Source organism: Onychomys torridus, chromosome 10 (genome assembly GCF_903995425.1).
Source record: "Onychomys torridus chromosome 10, mOncTor1.1, whole genome shotgun sequence".
Classification (NCBI taxonomy): Eukaryota; Metazoa; Chordata; class Mammalia; order Rodentia; family Cricetidae; genus Onychomys; species Onychomys torridus.
Genome location: NC_050452.1, coordinates 86,445,191 through 86,466,008, shown reverse-complemented (window position 1 = coordinate 86,466,008; position 20,818 = coordinate 86,445,191). Strand labels below are relative to the sequence as shown.

The following is a 20,818-nucleotide window of genomic DNA, read 5'->3' as shown; positions in this document are numbered from 1 at the left end:
ACAATGAGTCTGATGCTGGTATAGGCTACATCGAAAGTCCTGTCTCAAAAGAAAAACCAAGGACATAGCTCAGTGATGGAATACTCACCTACCATGCACAAAGCCCCAAATTCAATCCCTATTATCATAAAAAACTAACGAAGAGAAAAACCAAAAAACAAAACAAAACAAACAAACAAAAAAAACCTAACGAGCTGATCTTATTTTAATGAGTAAATGATAAAGACACATGATTTCTATAATCACTTATAATTTTTAAATTAGGGTTGGAGAAAGTTCAGTGGGTGAGAGCTTTTACTGCTCTGGCAAAGACCTGAAATTTGTTCCAAGGACCCTTGTTTGGTGTTCAATCACCTTTAACTTGAGCTCCAGGGGGATCCAACACCTTCAGCCTCCCCAGATTCTAACACACAGGCACCACCCCCCCCCCCCCCCCCCCCCTGTGCACAGATAGTCTTATTTCCTGCACATAAGCATTCTCATTTTTGGAAACAATGGTACTTAGTATATAAAAGAAATAAAAGTCGCAGTATCCTACTAGTGAGACTGAGGCAAAACAGAAAGATAAGGGAGTTTTTTGGTTTTTCGAGACAGGGTTTCTCTGTGTAGTTTTGGTGCCTGTCCTGGAACTATCTCTGTAGACTAGGCTGGCCTCAAATTCACAGAGATCTACCTGCCTCTGCCTCCCAAGTGCCAAGACTAAAGGCATGCGCTACCACTGCCTGGCCAGGAAAGTAAATCTTAAAAAATAAGAAGATTAATAGCAGAATTTAGACCTCAAACTATTTTCCTGCCACAATGACTATCTGAGAGAGCCTGGGTCATAAGGTAGTGAGAATGAGTTGTCAAAAGGGAGCGTATAGAGAGAGCCAGGGATTGCCCAAGTAGTTTACTGTTTGAAAAAGAAACATGTAAGGTAAGTCTGTCACTTAAAACAAACAACTTGATGAACAAGTTAGCATGTCTATAGTTCTGAGACAGTGGAGACTGAATCAGGATAATCTATAGTTTGAAATCAGCCTAGAATACATGTATGCCAAGTTCAAGGCTGTCCTGGGATTCACACCTTGTCTTAGAAACAAAAACAAAATCATCAACTGCCCAATTACTCCAAATCCAACACACACATTAAATGCTCTGAGTGACTGTGTTTCACTAGTCAATTGTGCCTTGCAGTAGAGAACTTTAACTGAAGTAACACTAAATTCTAGATCCACATGATCCCGCTAATAAAATTTTATTAAGATTCAAACAAACAAACAAACAAAAAAACGAAAGAAACCAATGTTTACTGCCCCTGTGGTACTAGAAGTCAGACCTGATAAAGTGCTTGACCACTATGATAACAATGCATTCCAAAAGAGAACAAAGTCAAACATCATGGAAAGACTAAGTTTAGAGGACAGACAGCCAACGATAAAGCTTGGTCTCCAAGTACCAATGCTTCCATCACCTTTTCCAGGTCCAGCTCTTCCAGCAGTATGCTGGCATTCTTATTTGCTTCAGCAGCCTGTCTGTCTTTGGCTTGTACTATTGACTCCATGCAAAGATGACACTTCTTCAGCATCTCCTGCAATGAAAAATTGGAGACATTTCTAGCCTTAAAGGACAATTCACATTTAGTCAGATTCTTAAAAACATGACCTTCACTAAAGCACTTAAAAATGAAAAATGGGCCAGGGATGGGGGTGAGGGGTATTGAGGAGGTAGTGATGTATAGATATCAAACTATATATTTCCAAAACAACCATAAGAAAGAGCTTCCCATTTTCAAAATTCACACCCAGAAACTTAGTCCTATATTTTGAGTAAAAAAAAAAAAATCAAACATATTACATATGCACATAGTATACAGTGTATATAAATACATGTAAGTAAGCCACTCAAGAATAATATAAAATATTAAAAAACATATATACCATAACAATTTTCCATACAAATGGGGTCAATGTAAACAACAAACAGATGTAAAGCATGTACAGGAGCATTAACTTAGTGATTTCATTCTCAAAACAAAGAATATTCCTTGTATTACTATCAGTAAAAACACGAGCCAGGTGTGGCGCTACACACCTTAATTCTAGCACTCAGGAGGCAGAGGCAGGCAGATCTCTAAGTTTGAGGACAGCCAGGAATATAGAGAGAAACGCTGTCATGAAAAACAAAAAAACAAACAAAAATTTCAAATTATCTATTTACTCCAGGTGTGGTAGTGCAATGCCTTTAATCCCAGCACTCAGGAAGCAGAGGCAGGCAGATTTCTGAGTTCAAGACCAGCCGAGTGTACAGAGTGAGTTACAGAACATCAAGTCCTATACAGAGAAACCCTGTCTTTAAAATCCAAAATAAAACAAAATAAATTTTAATTTATCTCAACTCCCAACACCTCAACTTCTTGGTATTTAAGGATTCAAGGTATTCTTATTCTCAGAATACATTACAAATCTAGGTAAATCCTATAAAGTTGATAAATATTACAGAAACAAAACTGCTATGTAGTATTTTTTTTGCTACAATGAGTTTACTGGCACGAAAGCTGTATTAACCAAAAGTAATTCCAGCTCATACATAAGGTGAATTTAAATAATACATTACCTTATCAGTGATGGTTGCTATATAGCGCATGCATTCAGAATCTGATGGAAACTGATTGACTTCTTTGACCAAGTAGCGTACTACCTTCACATGACCCTAAAAACAGATATTACTGTCAGATCAAAAACATATGCCAACAGAGTTCAATAAATATATACACTGTCTGAAAGAATATTAACACTAGTTAATATTAACGGCACAAAGTAAAGACCTAACTGTGTATTTATAGTAAAAGGAAAAGCAGAGCTTTTTCTTCTAACAAGTTAAACCACATTGTTAATTTCATCTTCTCACAAAATACAGAACAATGTGGACTAAAATTCTAAATAAATGAATAAATATCAGCATGGAGAAAAGTGAGAGACACCCAATGAGAAAATAGTCTACAAACGTCAACGTCTTCCCTGCTCTCATTCGTTTTTTAATTCTAAGTAGTAAAAGTAAAATTAACTGCCAGGCTTGGTGTCACATGCCTTTAATCCCCAGCAGAGAAGCAGGGGGACCACTGTGAGTTCAAGGCCAGTCAGGCTAGCATATCAAGTCTAGAACAGCCAGGACTACAGAGTATGCCACTGCCTTAAAAAAAAAAAAAAAAAAAAAAGAGTAAAAACTATTCCAAAGAGGTGTGATGGCACATACCTATAATCCAAGTATGAAAGGTCCAAGATAGCCTACACTACACAGAGATAAACCACATACACACACTCAAACACACACAAAACTGTTGTTCATACTTATGATTACGAGCTGCTATCCTTTTAGATAATAGGGATAGACAGTAGTTAAGTCTTTGTACAGAAGTTTGCACAGGTATGCATATATGTGCATCCTTCTACACACACGTGCATTTATTTCTGTCATGCGTGGATTCAGTGATCTTCTTCCACCTCCATGTGGGTTTGCCGGTCTTGCATGGCAAGTACCTTTACCTGCTAAGCCATTTTGCCCAAGCTGCCTTTGAGGTATTTCCTTATCTCCCCTCTTTTTTGAGACAGCATCTCATTTTGTAGTCCTGACTGTTCTGGAAGTCACTACAGATAGACCAGGCTGTCTTCTAGCTCATCTCTGCAAGTTTCTTTCTCCTCAGTACTAAAATTAAGGTACGCACTATATCAAGGCCAGTATTGAATCTGTTCTGTGAGGTGCTGCCCCAGCCTCCAAAATGCTGGAATTACAGGTGTGAGAAAATTGGGCAATTTACCTTTAATTTGTATTTATCTGTTTTATCATTTAAAGGCTTTAAATGAATACTCACAGTCCGTAAAACACTTCTATGCCACAACTCATTCATATAGCACCCTCCCGCATCAGCATTCATTGGAAAGAAAGAAAGAGGGAGAGGGGGAATATAGGTAGGCAAGCTGCTGGACTTGGTGATCTATTCCAGTCACTCTGGTACTTGTAAAAAATCAAAATAAACGACAAAAATAAGAAAGGACTGCAGGAGGATCATAGATTTCATAGAAAGGTTTTAGAAGTTCTAACAAATGGGAACAATTTGTGAAGGTGAGATTTAAACTACCCAAAAAACAAGTAACTAGAAAATAAGGAGGAAGGACATGAGCATTGTAGTTGATGACAGAAGTCAGCAGACAGGAGGTAAGCAACAACATGACTCTTCCATTAGGGATTCACAATGGAAGGTGAGATCTACAAACAGTACATTGCGGTGACTTTGAAGAGCAAACCAGTCAAGAGAACACTAACACAGTGGAGTGTGGTGATATATTGTGTACCCTAATAAACTTATCTGGGGATCAGATGACAGAGCCAGCCACTAGATTAGACACAGGCCAAACAGAGGTGGCACACACCCTTAATCCTATCAATTGGAAGGCAGAGATCCTCTGGATCTCAGATCAAGGCCACATTGGGAACAGAGTTAGGCAGTGGTGGCACACGCCTTTAATTCCAGCACTTGAGATCTCATGCCTCTACTTGAAAACCACACATGCCTTTAATCCCAGAAAGCGACGTGGCTGGATGGAGACAGGAACTAAGTAGCAGTTCAACTGACACTCTCAGGGGTGAAGACTCAGAGGCTTTCGGTCTGAGGATTCGTAGAAACAGGATCGGCTGAGGAGTTAGTAAGGTAACGTTGGCTATGCCTTGTTCTGCTTCTCTAATCTTTCAGTTTTCACCCCAATATCTGGCTCCGGGTTTTTTCTATTAATAAGACCATTTAGCAATTCATGTTACAGTGGAGAGGGAAGGAAGGTTAACTTGATGATTCAGCCAATTATGCTTAGAGAAGAAGACACTAGGAAGAGCAGATCTGAATATGAATGGGAAAAAGTAAGTGGCTATGTAGTCCCTAAGAATCAGCAAAAGTGGCTGGGCTGCAATGGTGCATGCCTTTCATCCCAGCACTTGAAAGGCAGAGGCAGGTGGATCTCTGTGAGTTTGAGGCCAGCCTCGGCTACAGAGTGAGATCCAAGACAGGCACCAAAACTACACAGAGAAACCCTGTCTCGAAAAACAAACAAACAAACAAACAAACAAAACAAAAATCTGCATTGTGAAGTAAAGAACAAGAGACAGTAACTGGAAGTGGTGGTGTACACCTTTAGTTCCAGCACAAGAAGACCCTGTCTGGGGGAGGGGAGACAGAAGAGAAAAGAAAGGAACAAAAAAATCTAATCCTAACCATCATCAACGACAAAATATGATCAAGAATCAGAAAGAACGAGAGAAAGATGATGTCTTGTAACTTATATACTAAAAATAGTCCATGCTTTAGTATCTACAAAGTACTTTTATGAATGCTAGGTTTTTGTGGTGTTAAAATTAAGTCCACTGCATTATGCACACCGGACAAGTACTCTCTTATTAAGCTATATCCCCAACAAGGAATCTTTTAAAGTAATACAATCTAAACTGCTTCAAATCAATTTTAAAAATACAATTTATATAGATAGAGGTGTCTCCACCAGAAAGGCTGAAGCTGAAGTTCAAGCCCTATCTTAAACTCTATTTTTTTTAAATTATTTTTTATTTTTTTGCCTGCAAGAATGTCTATGTGAGGGTATCAGATCTTAGGGTTACAGACAGTTGTTAGCTGCCATGTAGGTGCTGGGAATTGAACTCCGGTCCCCCGGAAGAGCAGTCGGTGCTCTTAACCACTGAGCCATCTCTCCAGTGCCCCAAGCCCTATCTTATATAGTAAGATTCAAGCCAGCTTAGGCCAAAACATTCTATCTCAGAGTAAACAAATGTAGTTCCTGAAATAATGATCTTGTTTTTCTAAGAAACAAATTGGGCTAAACCCACATTAAGTTTTGAGTGGTATGTTTTAAAGCAAATGATGTAATCAAAACACACACAGCTCTGTGCAATAGCACTCCACAGAGAAAACGCTACTTCTGCTTCACTCAAATTCTCATATAGTACACTAACTTTAAAGTAAACTACTGATAGTGAGATTGTCATTGATCTTGTCCCCCTAATATTTAAAACCAACAATTAAGGCCATGCTCACTGTGTACACCTTTAGTCCTAGTACTCTAGAGGCAGAGGCAAGCCTATGAGTTGGCCTTAGTATGAGGCCAACCTGGTATAAGAGCATGTTCCAAGCCAGTCAAAGCTACATAGTGAGATCCTGTCTCAAAGCCAAACTAAAACACAAGACAAAACACCGAAACCAAGCAACAACCAAACAACCCCAATAAACAAATAAATAAAATCAATGATAAAATAAAACTTAGCCTTTAATCCCAGCACTTGGGAGGCAGAGCCAGGCAGATCTCTGTGAGTTCAAGGCCATCCTGGTCTACAGAGTGAGTTCCAGGTAAAGGTGCAAAGCTACACAGAGAAACCCTGTCTTGAAAAACCAAAAACAACCCCCCACCCAAAACAAAACAAAAACCAAAAAAAAAACCAAGAAAAAACCCTTAGTTTATTTTACAATGGTAATGTAAAAAAGCATCTAAATATTAATATTATAACTAGATTTTGAATGTGCAACTTAGAATATCTGTGGCAGTTTGAATGTAATTGGTCCCCATAAACCCATAGGGAATGGCACTATTGGGAGGTGTGGCTTTGTTAGAGGAAGTGTGTCACCTTGGAGGTGGGCTTTGTGGTTTCATATCTGCTCAAGCCATACCCAGTGTCACAGTTCACTACCTGTTGCCTGTAGATAAAGATGCATAATTCTCAGCTCCTGCTCCCAGCACCATGTCTGCCTGCATACCATCATGTTCCACCACGATGATAATGGACTAAACCTCTCAACTGTAAGCAAGCCAATTAAATGTTTTCCTTTGTAAGAGTTGCCATGGTCATGGTGTCTCTTTACAACAATAGAAACCCTAAAAAACTCTCTTTGTTTTACTCATTACTAAGTATGCATATACCCGTGACTTATGAATGTGGGTGCCTATGTTAGGGCATGCATGTAGAGCTTAGAGGACAACTTTGTGAAGTTGGTTCTCTTTTTAGCATTATGTAAGTTCCAGAATTCACTTGCAAGTTGCCAGGCTTGCATGTCAGACACTTTTACCCGAGTCATCTGGCTCGCCAGCCTAGATTATCTTCTTACCAGTATCCTTAGTTTTGATGTCCCCCAGTATGAATCACATTCACAGCATTTCTGAAATACTAGATCTATTTGGTTTGCCAGTAGAGCATTTCATTTGAACATAGTATTACTGCTTTCACCAAAGCTATTACATCATAAAAATAAGTCTAGAACAATCACTAGCCAAGCTCTCACCAGCACATCCCACCATGTGCAAAGCCAGTAAATGAGGATGAGATGTGCTACCTTTCTAAATGCAGCCATGAGAGGTGTTATCTTGCGGTTATCTGCTGCATCTACATCTGCACCTGCTTGCACCAATAGCTGAACCACATCTAGGTGTCCACCATTTGCTGCTAGCCACAGCGGAGTGTTCCCCTTCTTGTTACGCACATCGATATGAGCTCCCCTGGAAATGAATGACAGATAGCACTTTCTTACATGAGATGGAATGATAGGGATAGCAGTAAAAAAAAAAAAAAAAAAAAAAAATTAACTGTGAAAATTAATTGAGGAAAAGAAATACTCAAGGATGAATGGATTTTTTTAAAGAATTGTATTACAGAGAATTTCTAACTATCAAATTAAATATCCATATGTTCAATATATGCTTCCTTATTTTAAAAATAACTATATAACTCTGAATTCTGCAAATAAATAAATAGTATCTTGGAGACAAACAGTATCCTATGAGGCAATACCCATCTCAAATTATTTGTATCCATGTATTTACAGTACAGAGAGAAAAAAAAAAAAAAAACAAAACAACTTTAGGGTCCTGCTAACATCAAAGTAGGTAAGACTCATGGTACTGTTAATAACAGTTAAGAGTACTCAGAACCAAATATGTAGGGTGCCACACAAAGGCCTTTAAGATTTCATTTTATTTTATTTATTAAGATAGGGTCTCTCTACATAACCCTGGCTGTCCTGGAATTCACTATGTAGACCAGGCCAGCCTCTAAATCATAGAGATCCACCTGCCTCTGTCTCCCAAGAGCTGGGATTAAAGGTGTGTGCCACTATAGCTAGCTGGTCTTTGACAAGCATTTTTCTTGAAACCTGGCAGGAAGCTTCCTTCCAGCAACTCCCCTTGACCCTGTCTAATACTGAATAGTTACTGTCAACTAAAGCAGTGTAAGAGTGAGGAAAACATAAGTTACAGAAGTAATTACATTTGGTTGTTTACACAGTGACACTGCCCAGAGAATTCTAACACTTACATAGGATACGTTCATAACATACCTGCCAATGAGAAGTTCACAAAATTTATAATGCCCTTTATCTGCGGCTATGGTTAAAGCTGTATCTCTTGAGGAGGGCACTGGAGGGGCATTAACATCAGCACCTTTATCCAAAAGAACTCGGCCCACCTCTGCATACCCACCAGAGGCCGCTTCCATTAGTGGGGTGAGGCCAGTCTAGGTTTAATGGAAAATAAATAAATGAAAAAAAAAAAAACAATAAAAAAAAAAAAAAACTATGGAAGAGACCAGAAATAGCCAAAATGTTAACAATCTGAGGGAGCAATATGATATAGTTTTTACAGATTCATAAATTTGTATTGACAGTTGTTTGAGTTATATTTAATTAAAAATTAATTTTACCTAAAGTCAGTATGGGAAAAAGGATTTGAATAAGATCCAAGTCCACTGATATGAGTGACACTACATGTTTCATGTTCTTTCAAAATTGCATTGTTTTCAGCTAATTAACCTACCAATAATGCCGATAAAAATGTATGCCCAAGTATTTTCATAAGAGGTAAAGAATTTTAACTATATATAGTAGACTAATGTAACTAGAAAGTAATAAAACCATAACTTCTACAATAAACCTGTGTTTCCATTTCTAAAATGATTTCTCAGGTATTTTGTCATCATAACAAAGAGCTGACAAATGGTAAGTTCCAGCTTCTTTCTTACCTTAGCTCTGTGTTCAACATTTGCTTTTCTATCAAGCAGAAGACTAACCACTTCAGTTCTTCCTTGGAAGCAGGCTAAGGTAAGGGCAGTGTTCCGATTGGTTTCTATTTGAGCATTTATGTCAGAGCCCATGTCTAAGAGCAGCTTAACTGCAGCCGTGTGCCCATTCATAGCTGCTAACATCAGTGGAGAAATGCCCAATTTGCTACCGGTTCTGGGGGTGAGAAATATGGGGAAACAAAAGGAAACAAAACTTTTATCACAGCAGAGATACGGCCATGATTTAAAACAACTTTGAATATAAAGTTGTCTGTTTTTGAGGAAAGAGTATATCCTGTAGTCCAGGCTTGCTTCTAACTGGCTATGGTGATTAAGAATGATCCTGTATTCATGATCAACCTCCCAAGCACATCAATTATAGATAGCAGTGGACCACCTACCAAGTCTGGCTAAAACTCTTTCTTTCTGTAGGATTATTTAAAATTTTAACTACTTTTCTCAGACCTTGAATCTTCTTCGATACTACTAAAACTTTCTTAGAGACCAACAACAAGCTAGGGTATGAATTCTCCATCCTATGATGAAGCAAATATTTGACTATTTAATAAACACTAAGAAAGACATTGCCATTAGTTCCCTGAGAACAGTAGTTTGCATTTTTCAGTTACATAAAACATTTTAAATTCTTGAATAATTTAAAGTTTTTAAATTTAATAAAAGTTTTTAATAACACTAAAATAACATTTACAACACAATATTCTTAATAACATCTCTACAAAGAATAAAACTTACCTCGAATTTATCTCAGCTCCTGCATTTAGCAGTATTTTGATGATGTTCACATAGCCACCAGAAGCAGCCAGGCTTAGAGGTGTGTAATCAGAAACATTCCTGTGTTCTTTATTTGCACCCCGAGCTAACAACAACTCCACCACCTGGTAGGAAAAAAAAAAAAAAAAAGTAAGAAATATGCTTTCTAAAGCCAAGACAATTTCAAAGGTATATTTCTGATTTTTTTCTGGTATGTAACAAAATGAGAAAGTTCTTTCATCTTTACAGCCGTAGACGATAAAGTTCTTATAAGCAACAGAGAGCTCTCAAGCTGGGGGGAAACAAAAGCTTAGAAATCTAATGAATGTTTACAGAAGATTCAGACCTCAGATGTTGTGGCAGGCTATTTAGAATGAATATTTTTATCACTTTTACCAGTTACAAAAGAAAGCATTAGATGAGATTTATTTTATATGTACATATGACTACATTATTATTATTATTTATTTTATTTTTTTAAACTGGAACTGAGGACCAAACCCAGGGCCTTGAGCTTGCTAGGCAAGTGCTCTACCATTGAACTAAATCCCCAACCCCGAATGCATTAAAATTGTGTTTATATTAAGAAAAATTTTCTACACATTTTACACACCAATCAAAGATCCCCCTCTTCCCACCCACCCCCCCTTCCTCCCCACAAGAAAGCAAGGCCTCCCATGGGGAGCCACATCCAGCAGAGGCAGTCCAAGCCCTTCCCAAGCATCAAGGCTGCTGGAGGCATCCCATCATAGGAGTGGGCTCCAAAAAGCCTGCTCATGTACCAGGGAGACTTTCTGATTCTATAGCCAGCATCCCCCTATCCCACTCCTCCAGCAGATAAGGCTACACAACTGTCTCATCATCAATGCATTGAAATTTTAAAATCTTCAATCACTCTTTTTTTCCTTCCAGAGACAGGATCTCAAATATGTAAATAAGGCTGGTGGCAAACTCCAAGATCTGACTGCCTCCCCTCCCAAGGCACTGGGATTAATGGTGTGTGCCACATCTGGCAATCAGTATTTTTTGTTATTAAACTAACAGAAGAGTTGAAAGTTTTTTCCATGTTCTAACTACCTTAACAACCTGAATAATATTCTGTGCCTGTGGGCACAGCATTAAATCTGGTAATAGAATCGTGGGCGCATAACTTTTTAAGACACTATCAGACTGGTCCAAAGAACAGCTGTACTAGTTAAACCTCACCAACAATGCAGGAGTTCTGGCTGATACGACTTCTGGGTTTCAAGACCATTTCTCTGAGAGCTAAATTACTGAGCATTAAGTGCTTTTTGGCCATTCAAAGATAAATCAGTTAAAAACCTTTATTTGTTTAAAGCTATAGATTACTTTCATTAAAACTAGCAAGACTAAGTGGCTTTACTTTTTAATTTATTGTAAATCTGTATACATGCAGGCCCATATGGAATGTGGGTGGGAAGGTAGAAGACAACTTTCAGAAGTTGGCGATCACCATCCACCTCACCAAGGCAGGGTCTCTTGTGTACTTTGACACAAGGAGCCACCTACCTTACTTGTTTTTTTCTTTTTCTTACATTTATTAATTAGCATGTGTGTAGAAAAATCAAAGTCAGATTGTCAGGCTTGGTGGCACAAGTATCTCTACATGCTGAACTATCTGTTGGCCTATTTTGTATTGTTTTGTTGAATGGTAGTGTCTGACTACATAGCCATGACTAACCTTGATATAGGCCAAGCTTGCAACAACCCTTCTGCCTTTGACTCCCAAGTCCAGGAGGCATAGGCACAAGCCAGTAACAGGCATGAACTAGCATATCTGTTTTAAATGGCTTGAGTGTTTTATAGCATCTGTCACATAATAAAGTAAAAATAAATGCTTACAAATTTCATGTTTCCCTAAATTTTATTATGTAATTTTATATTGAATTGATTTTCCCAATCATACCAATTATTTCTCAACACCTGTTTTAATGACACCAAATGAAAGCAATGTGTTTATAGATAAAGTTTTGTAGCAGAAAGGAAAATCTTAAGTTGTCATGACTTGGTTAGTTGTGGTGTTAAGGATGATGAAATCATTAAAATATGCTAGACAATCATATTTACTAGTGACTATTATCTCCAGCACACCTATTTTATTTTAGTTATGAATAACTCACAAAAGTGTGGCTTACTGTTTTTAAATAGGGATGTTACTTTATTTCTTTGATTTGAAACTAAAATATTTGTGAAAGAAATAATATTTCAAGCTAAATCATAATTAGGAATTTTAAAAAAAGATTTATTTATTATGAATACAATATTCGGTCTGCATGTATGCCTGCAGTCCAAAAGAGGGCACCAGATCTCATTACAGATAGTTGTGAGCCACCATGTGGTTGCTGGGAATTGAGCTCAGGACCTCTGGAAGAGCAGCCAGTGCTCTTAACCTTTGAGCCATCTCTCCAGTCCCATGATTAGGAATTTAAAATTGTATTTAACCTCAAAAATTTCTGTTATCAAGTCTTAATCTGGAATCGGTAGGAATCTAATGTGGTGATTTGAATAGAATGGTCCCCAATAGGCTCATATATTTGAATGCTTGGCCATGATGGAGTGGTGTTATTTGAGAGGGATTAGGAGGTTGGCCTTGTTGAGCTCTGAGGTTTCAGAAGCCCAGAATCTCTCTCTCTTCTTGCTGTCTCTCCAGCACTAGGTCTGCCTGCGTGCCATTATGCTCCTGCTGTGACCACAATGAACTAAATTTCTGAAAATGTAAGCAAGCCCAATTCAATGCTTTCCTTTATAAGAGCTTCTGTGGTCATGATATCTCTTCACAGCAATAGAAGAGTGGCTAAGAAAGAAGGTTTTTGTTTTTGTTTTGTTTGTTGAGGGCACTGTCTCCCTGGCTGGACTGGAGCTCTCTATGAAGATCAAGCTGGTCTCCAACTAAGAGAGAGATCTGTCTGCCTCGGCCTACAAACTGCAGAGATTAAAAGCATGGGCTAACACACCCTGCTAATTTTTTAAGACCCTCTCCACCTCCATTGTGAATTACAAATGAAACAACCAGAAGTGAGAAGCGATACACGAGATCAGGCGCTATGCTATCATCATAAGCATGAACCTTTGTATTACTCTATGAGCAAGGGGAAAAAAACCATAGAAGTAGCCCAAATAAAAAGCTACCCAAAAAACACTCCATGTGTGTATCATGCTTTATTTTTAATCTGTAATATATGAGTACTACCTTTTATTTATTTGTGCCTTTTTTTTTTTACTATATTTCTCACTGTTGGATAAGAATTATAAAAATTTCTTTTACTAGTTTGTTTTGAAAAACCCAGTGAGCTTATCTGATTAGTTAGAAGGAAGGGATAGGGAAAAAGACGAACTTTTAAGACTGTTTTGATTTTTACTGTGTGTTGTATGGGACCAAATATGGGAGCATGTACCACAGTGAACATGTGGAGATCAAAGGACTACTTTACAAAGTGCTTTCCCTCATTCCATGTGGAGATCCTGAGTTGTTAGGCTTGTTGAACAAGCCCTTTCTAAGCTGAACAGGAAACTAACACAGATGACAGAGTGACTTCTCAAACTAGGCTAACTAGCTAACCATTAAATGCTATCAGACACAAAATTAATTGCACGGTTCGATTTTCTTGTGCCTATATGATCAACTCCTATCATTTGGTCTGTTTGAAGTTCTAGAAGAGGAAGGATAAGTAGACATAAAGCACTGCACATCTCATCTGGAATGGCTTAATCTTTCTCTTAACACAAACGCAATACACAGGATTCTTACGGCAGGAACTATTTTCAGATGAACAGGACTGTATACATTATATGACTTTTGTTGGAATATTATACTAACCCTATTCTTGCTAATATGCAGTAATGTGAGTTACTTTGACAAACCTAATCGGCAAAATGTTCTTATATGGAAAACAAATACCTGAGTACATATTTGCTAAACAGAAAAAGAAATTATTCTAAGAGGAAATGTTACCTCCTGTCTGCCCCCCGAACATGCCAAGGACAGTGGTGTGTCCTTGGTTCTTTCTGACTGGGCTTCAATGTCTGCACCATTATCCAGCAATATTTCTACAACCCCAACATGACCAGCTGTAGCAGCCAAGATGAGTGGAGTAAAACCTAGGGGGGAAAAAAATCTGCTTACAACATGCTAAGCAAAGAAACAGTAACAATTGCTTTCCAATATACCAAACACCAATATGTGGCTGGCTATACACCAATCATTTCTAAAGTCTTACTTCTCACAAACCTTTCACGAAGTAAAAACAAGAGTAAGAGCTACCTTTCTTGTCTCGGTGTTCAATACTAGCTCCCCTTTCCAGTAGTGTTTGTACCAGTTCCTCATGGCCACCAGCACAGGCAAGCGTTAGTGCAGTATCATGATTACTCTCGGTCTGTGAAGAGAAGGAAAAAGAAGCCATTAGTTTATTTAAATAACTTTCCAGTGTTAATGTCACAAACACAGATACATACATGCTCCGCTATTCCATCAAGACACCAAGCTATGTGGCCCAAGCTTAGCTAGAATGAACCATCTTCCTGCCTCAGGCCTCTTCCTGAGTAATGGGGTTTAAGTGCATGCCACCAAGCCAGGCTTACAAAAAGCATTTGTATGGTATATGGTTTACTGCCAACCCTTACACCAATAAAAAGCCAATTCATGGTTTGTTTTTCCTTTTTCGGTGGTGGTTCTGAAACTTCCTAGCTTGGGTCTGCCTTAGCTGAGAATGACCTTGAACTGTTTGTTCCTCATTGCCATACAACTGGAGCACTGAATTCACAAGCCTGTTCCATATGCCTAGCTTCAGTGACCTTTCTAGGCTAGGATTACAAATAATACTCAAACTTTATAAGCAATTATTAATGGCACCAAAGGATAAAAGAATAGGTTTCTATCATATGCTAATTTCAAGAATAAAACTGATAAAAAAGTGTGAATTCAATTTTGCTGCCACATATTAACAGAGTAACAGATTAGATATATGTTTCTGTTTCAAATAACTTTTTAAAAAAAGACTTATTTACTTATTATGTATCCAGTGTTCTGCCTACATATATGCCTGCAGGCCAGAAGAGGGCACCAGATTTCATTACAGATGGTTGTGAGCCACCACATGGTTGCTGGGAATTGAACTCAGGACCTCTGGAAGAACAGCCAGTGCTCTTAACCTCTGAGCCATCTCTCCAGCCCCTCAAATAACATCTGTTTACATTTTTGAGGTAGAACCTCACTGTACCCCAGGCTGGCCTTGAACTTGTATTATTCCTTCAGCCTCTACCTCTATTGCCTTTTTTTGAGAGACAAGATCCCTCTCTATCCCCACCCCTCAAGATTTATTATTATGTATATAGTGTTCTGCCTGCACACATCCCTGCGGGCCAGAAGAGGACACCAGATCTCATTACAGATGGCAGTGAGCCAGCATGTGGTTGCTGGGAATTGAACTCAGGAGCTCTGGAAAAACAGCCAGTCCTAATACACATACACAGACATTCTCATCACGCCCCCCCCCCCATCTCTCTCTCTGTAAATGTGTGTTGACAGGTAGTACAGAACAGTGATTCCTAAGGACAAAAACATAGGAATGTAGGAATAGCAGGTGCCCAGAGCCTAGCTGAGGAGAGAGTTTAAAGAGGAAGGACTATACAGAGTGTTCAAGAGATGAGCAGAGATTCCCTCTGGTGTCTTCAGCTGATGCTCACCAGCCCGTGTACATGAAGAAATTATCAGAGGGTAGGAAACAGACCAGGTACAACAACAAGAGCAGGAACACAGGGCCAGGGATACAGGTCCTACTAGCTAGAGCAGAAAACGTTTATAACATGCAGGAAATCAATAGAATCCTCTGTATACAAATTTAGACCAAATGTAGACGAAATTAGTTGTATTGGACCCATAAAAGTCACGCTGAATTTTTTTTATTTAGCCTTAAAATTTAAAAATTGTGCTGAGCACAGTTTCGAAAACCCCCAATCCCAGCACTCAGGAGGCAGAGGCAGGAGGATCTCTGAGTTTTAGGCCAGCCTGGTCTACAAAGCCAGTTCCAGGGCAGCCAGGGCTACACAAAGAAACCTGGCCTCAAACAAAAAAACAAAAACAAACAAACAAACAAAAAAAACCAACCAGAAAACAAATAATAAACAATTGTTTTCAAGTAACTTAGCTGTGTTTAAAAATAAAGGCCCCAAATCGTTAAGGACTAAAACATGTGGGATACATTATATTTTGAAAATTACTCAAGATTGTAATTGAGATATGATGCTGTAGAGCTGAACTTCTTGAACAATGTGTGACTAGTATCGCTAGTGGGGTGCTTCTTTTGGAGAGGGGATCCCCCTTTAAAGCTTAGGAGAGTCGCTCACTCCTTCAGATAGTTATGGATGCTGGGAATGCATGAGAATGCCACCATGCCTGGCTTTTGAGACAGACTCTCACTATATAGCTCTGGCTGACCCGAAGCACCTTATGTAGACCAGGTTGGCTTCAAACTCAGACATCTGCCTGCCTCAATTTTTAAATTATTTTTAAGTTAATAAATCACTCTATCGGAAAATGTTTTAGGTAGTCTGAGAAAATGAACATGTGAATGTGCTTTTTCAACTATGCAGCTAAATTTAAATATAAATAAATTTATATTAAAATTGAGAAGTACTGTACCAAACAGGTTGACAGAACTCAGTGGGAAAAGCCACTGTAATGAGGACTTTCAATACTAAAACCATTCTCAGTTAAAGCAAAATAATGGGGTCACTATTAACTACAAACTCAACATACACAACGATTTTCAAGACTTAACTCATGACACAGAATTTCAGAAAACAAAACAAAAACAAGCAGCTTTATGACTTGTTCCTTTTTATGCTGGGGTTCCTTGCTTTCTTTTTTCTTGGATTTTGAGCCTGGGTCTCTGCAGTCCTATCTTGGAGCTCTCTATGTAGACCAAGCTAGCCTTGAATTAAGAGATCCACCTGCCTCTGAGCCTGCCTCTGCAGGCATTAGGGTGAGTTTCCTTCTTTGGGGTAGGGGGAGGTCTGATTCTGAAGCCTTGACTACCCTAGAACTTCCTATGTAGACCATAGAGGTCCACCTGCCTCCTGAGTACTGAGGTTAAAGGAGTGTGCCATCGCACTCTGCTCTTTTTACTTTTTAATGTGGTAACAAAAACTGTTCTAAAAGATGCCTCTATCTTTCCTTTGTGGTTTGTTTTGAAATCTGTCTCACTATGTAGCTGGGGCTGCCTGAAAACTTAATCCCACCTGAACTTACTGAGAGCACACGTATCGGGCAAACTCTATTGTTCTCTTTGATAATACGTTTATATCTCTATTACCACACCATTTTCTTTGTCTTCAGAAGACTAAAAAACAAAAAAATCATCTTTGTTTTTCTGAGATAGGCTCATACTATATAGGCCAAGTGGGCCTCTGCCTCTCAAGCACTGAGAGGAAATATTTGGTGCACCATGGCCAGCCCACTAAATGTTTGAAAACCTAATGAACATATACTATATTTTCATTCTCAACCTACCATGTAATATTTTGTCCGGAATACATTAACTGAATGTTGATTGACAACAGCTGTAAAACTTCACATATTCAAAGACTGTTAACAGGCTTAAATACTTACAGTACAGTGATAGAATACCAGTCATACCCTCCCAGTAACTGTAACAGCCCAACTCCATTACAAAACTACAATCAAAACAGAGTGAGACTGATCAAGAGTGAAGAAACAAGAAAAAGCCTACTAGTCAGTGATGGAGAGGGAGCCGCACTGGCTGCTCTGCAGAAGAGCACTGACTGCAGAGGTCAGGGATGGCCACAAGGGAGAGGTGCACCAACTACAACAATGGAGAAGGAAGGACGCGAAACTTCAATGAGTCACAGTTCTGCGCTGCAACATATGATCTTCATTCAAGTTTGTATTTTGAAAAAGGAAAGAAAAGAAACCATGTCGGATTTTAGAGAAAAGACAACCAACGCTCAGAGAAACAACTTTCTGATGGGCACACTAAACTGGTAACGACTAGAGAGGGCTTTCAAAGACCAAGAAGGACATTTCAGACAGCAAGATCCTCCAACTGCATCCCAAAGCCTATCTAACAGCCTGCGTGAGACTATTAAACACCCACATCCTATGTCCTCTCTGTTAATTGTATGTAGTCCACCAATAGATTTAGGTTTAAAAGTTTTAAAAATTCTTTGAGACCAAAGGGTAAATTATAATATTCATGTCTAACTGGAAGACACAAAAATACACAAAATTTAAAAAAGACAACCATGAAAATTTTCAAGTGATCAATAATATATAGTTCCCCTCATTATAAAGCATAAACTAAGCTAATATTAAATTTAAGCATCATTTTTCTCAAGTGCTCTATTCCAGAATCTCAGGTTTACAAAGTAAATATAGGTCATTCTACAAGATCTAGTTAAATACTGTACAGAGTCTATTTGAATTTAAGTTCAAACTACTTTTTAAAAGCTTATTAAACCATATATCTTGACAAATTAAAAAAAAAACATTTAAAGCTGATCAAAGAGCTGTTAAGTTCTTTAAGGAACTAAAGTTAGTTACAAAAATGAGAAGGTCCACTCCATTTTCACATCATGAAGAACTGAAAGCAACAAAAAATTTTTTTTAATTTATTTTTATTTTTTGGTTTCTCTGTGTAGCTTTGCGCCTCACTCTGTAGCCCAGGCTGGCCTCAACTCACAAAGATCTGCCTGGCTCTGCCTCCTGAGTACTGGGCCACCACCGCTTGCAACACGTATTTTTAAGATAACATGAGAACTTAAAGTTCAGTATGATTGCGTCTATCCTCCAAACATTAACATAATTCCAAATTGATAGTATCCTGCTTTACAACCCATCAGTAAAAATAACTGAAATAGTTTAATATTAACAGTGACTGACAGTGAACAGAAATAAATGTCAGAGAGGGAAAAGTACAAGAAGGATCCTTTAAGGATTTAACATCACACACTGGCCAAGCAGTTACTTTCTTCCTTATCAAGTACCTAAAGCAAAGTCTCAAACATGGAAAGAAAAGGGGGGGGGGGGGGGCAGTTTGTGTTAAAAAAAAAAAAACATGTATGTAGTATGTATAAAACAGGGCAGGGTGGCAACACTCAGATTAAAGGTAAGTATAAGGTGAATCTCTGAGTTTGAGGCCAGCCTGTCTACATAGTAAGTCCCAGGACAGCCAAAGTTATACAGTGAGAAACTGTCTCAAAAACAATCAATAAAACAAATACCTTATGAATTATTACATGACTAAGTAAGAGAAGAAATGTGCAGATAACATTATGGCCATACACGTGATGTAATTCAAAGGATCACAAAATAAGTGAAGAGTGCTGTTCAAAAATGAAACCTTTAATGGCTGATTATTATACAGGTTGAAAAACTCTTGTAGGAAGTACACTTGTTATTATTAAATTAATTATGTTTAAAACCGGGAAAGACTGAAATAGCTCAACATTTTTATATACCTACAAAAAAATCTTTACAATTCAAATATTTTATCTTCTTATACTGCCAGGTTATGTGTAAGTTTAAGGAGTAAACTAACACTTCAGGATATCAAATAAATGAAAATACTCAGTAAAACTGAACTTAGTAAGTTTTCTAAAAGTAGTTCGTACAAAGCAGTAGTTTAGTGCACATCACTTTCCTAGGAGACAGTGTCCTTCTGAATATAGGCTGCCCTCAGGACCTCCTTGTCTTGAGTGCTGAAGAGGCCACAAAAAGGTATGAATTCTCCTGGAATCTGAGTTAGAGGCAGTTTGTGAGGGCCATGTGGGTGCTGGAAACCATCTTAAACTCTGAGCCATCTCTCCAACTGCTATAAGCTACAATTTTAAAGGAAACTGCTTTTTATTTTGAGGCAAGATCTTGTTATACATGCCAGGCTAGTTAGCTTCCAACTCCCAGTCCTCCTGCCTCAGACTTCAAACTGCTGGGATTATTGGCATGTGTACATACCCAGGACACAGAAGAAGGCCTTCATGTATATTACACATAATTTCCTCTTCACTTCCTCAATTATGTGTTATATCATTACAGTGGAACTTTTCTCTAGACTATAAAACTGGTAAGAATATAGAAAAAACATCTAACTAACATTTAGACAATCAAAGGTAAAACACAATTTCACATACTTCACAACTTTATTTTACTTTTTTAGGAGTTGGGGAGGCAGTATTCAGGGAGTTTCACTCTGTACTCCACTTAAGATAATTCTCCTATTTCAACCTTCCAAGTTTTATGCTCACATTTAGCTATAATTTAAGTCTTGATTTGATGCATGACAAGTTAAACTTAATAAGCTCATGTAACCCAGAATGGCCTCAAATAGGCTATGTACCAATGGATGACACTGAACTTTTAATTTTTCTCACTCAACCTGTATGCTGGAATTAGAGGTATAAACAAATATATCAGATTTTTCTTTTGTTTTGTTTTGTTTTTGTTTTTTTCGAGACAGGGTTTCTCTGTGTAGCTTTGAGCCTTTCCTGGAACTCTCTCTGTAGCCCAGGCTGGCTTCTAACTCACAGAGATCCGCTTGGCTCTGCCTCCAGAGTGCTGGGATTAAAGGCGTGCGCCACCACCGCCCGGCTTAAATGTATCAGATTTTATATGGTGCTGGGGAATCAAACCCAGGATTCAGTGCATACTATATGCAAGCACTCTACCACTTGAGCCACATTCCCAGCCTACACCTACAACTTTGAATAGATAATAAGGGATGGAAATAATGTATACTAATTTTTTTTTTTCGTTTTTCTCACATTACTACTTCAAATTCGAGAAAAGCTCGTAAGACTTTGAGAATAACAAAGCTAAGAGACTTAAACAAGTGTTAAAACACCATAAACAGGGGTTGGGGATTTAGCTCAGTGGTAGAGCGCTTGCCTAGCAATCGAGAGGCCCTGGGTTCGATCCTCGGCTCCAAAACCAAAAACA

At 38.3% G+C, this 20,818-nt stretch overlaps 1 protein-coding gene across 7 annotated transcripts in view; it reads right to left on the bottom strand.

Annotated features, from left to right (window-relative positions):
• Ankrd17 (ankyrin repeat domain 17) overlaps window positions 1-20,818 on the bottom strand; it is a 141,989-nt gene that overhangs the window by 29,612 nt on the left and 91,559 nt on the right. For all 7 annotated transcript variants that reach the window (XM_036200399.1, XM_036200400.1, XM_036200405.1 and 4 more), the window contains 8 exons: window positions 14,132-14,243; window positions 13,823-13,968; window positions 9,832-9,974; window positions 9,040-9,253; window positions 8,360-8,535; window positions 7,361-7,523; window positions 2,596-2,691; window positions 1,454-1,570 (listed from right to left, as the gene is read on the bottom strand). In XM_036200399.1, the coding sequence (XP_036056292.1) occupies window positions 1,454-1,570; window positions 2,596-2,691; window positions 7,361-7,523; window positions 8,360-8,535; window positions 9,040-9,253; window positions 9,832-9,974; window positions 13,823-13,968; window positions 14,132-14,243 (1,167 nt within the window). The remainder of the gene's footprint in view (window positions 1-1,453; window positions 1,571-2,595; window positions 2,692-7,360; window positions 7,524-8,359; window positions 8,536-9,039; window positions 9,254-9,831; window positions 9,975-13,822; window positions 13,969-14,131; window positions 14,244-20,818) is intronic.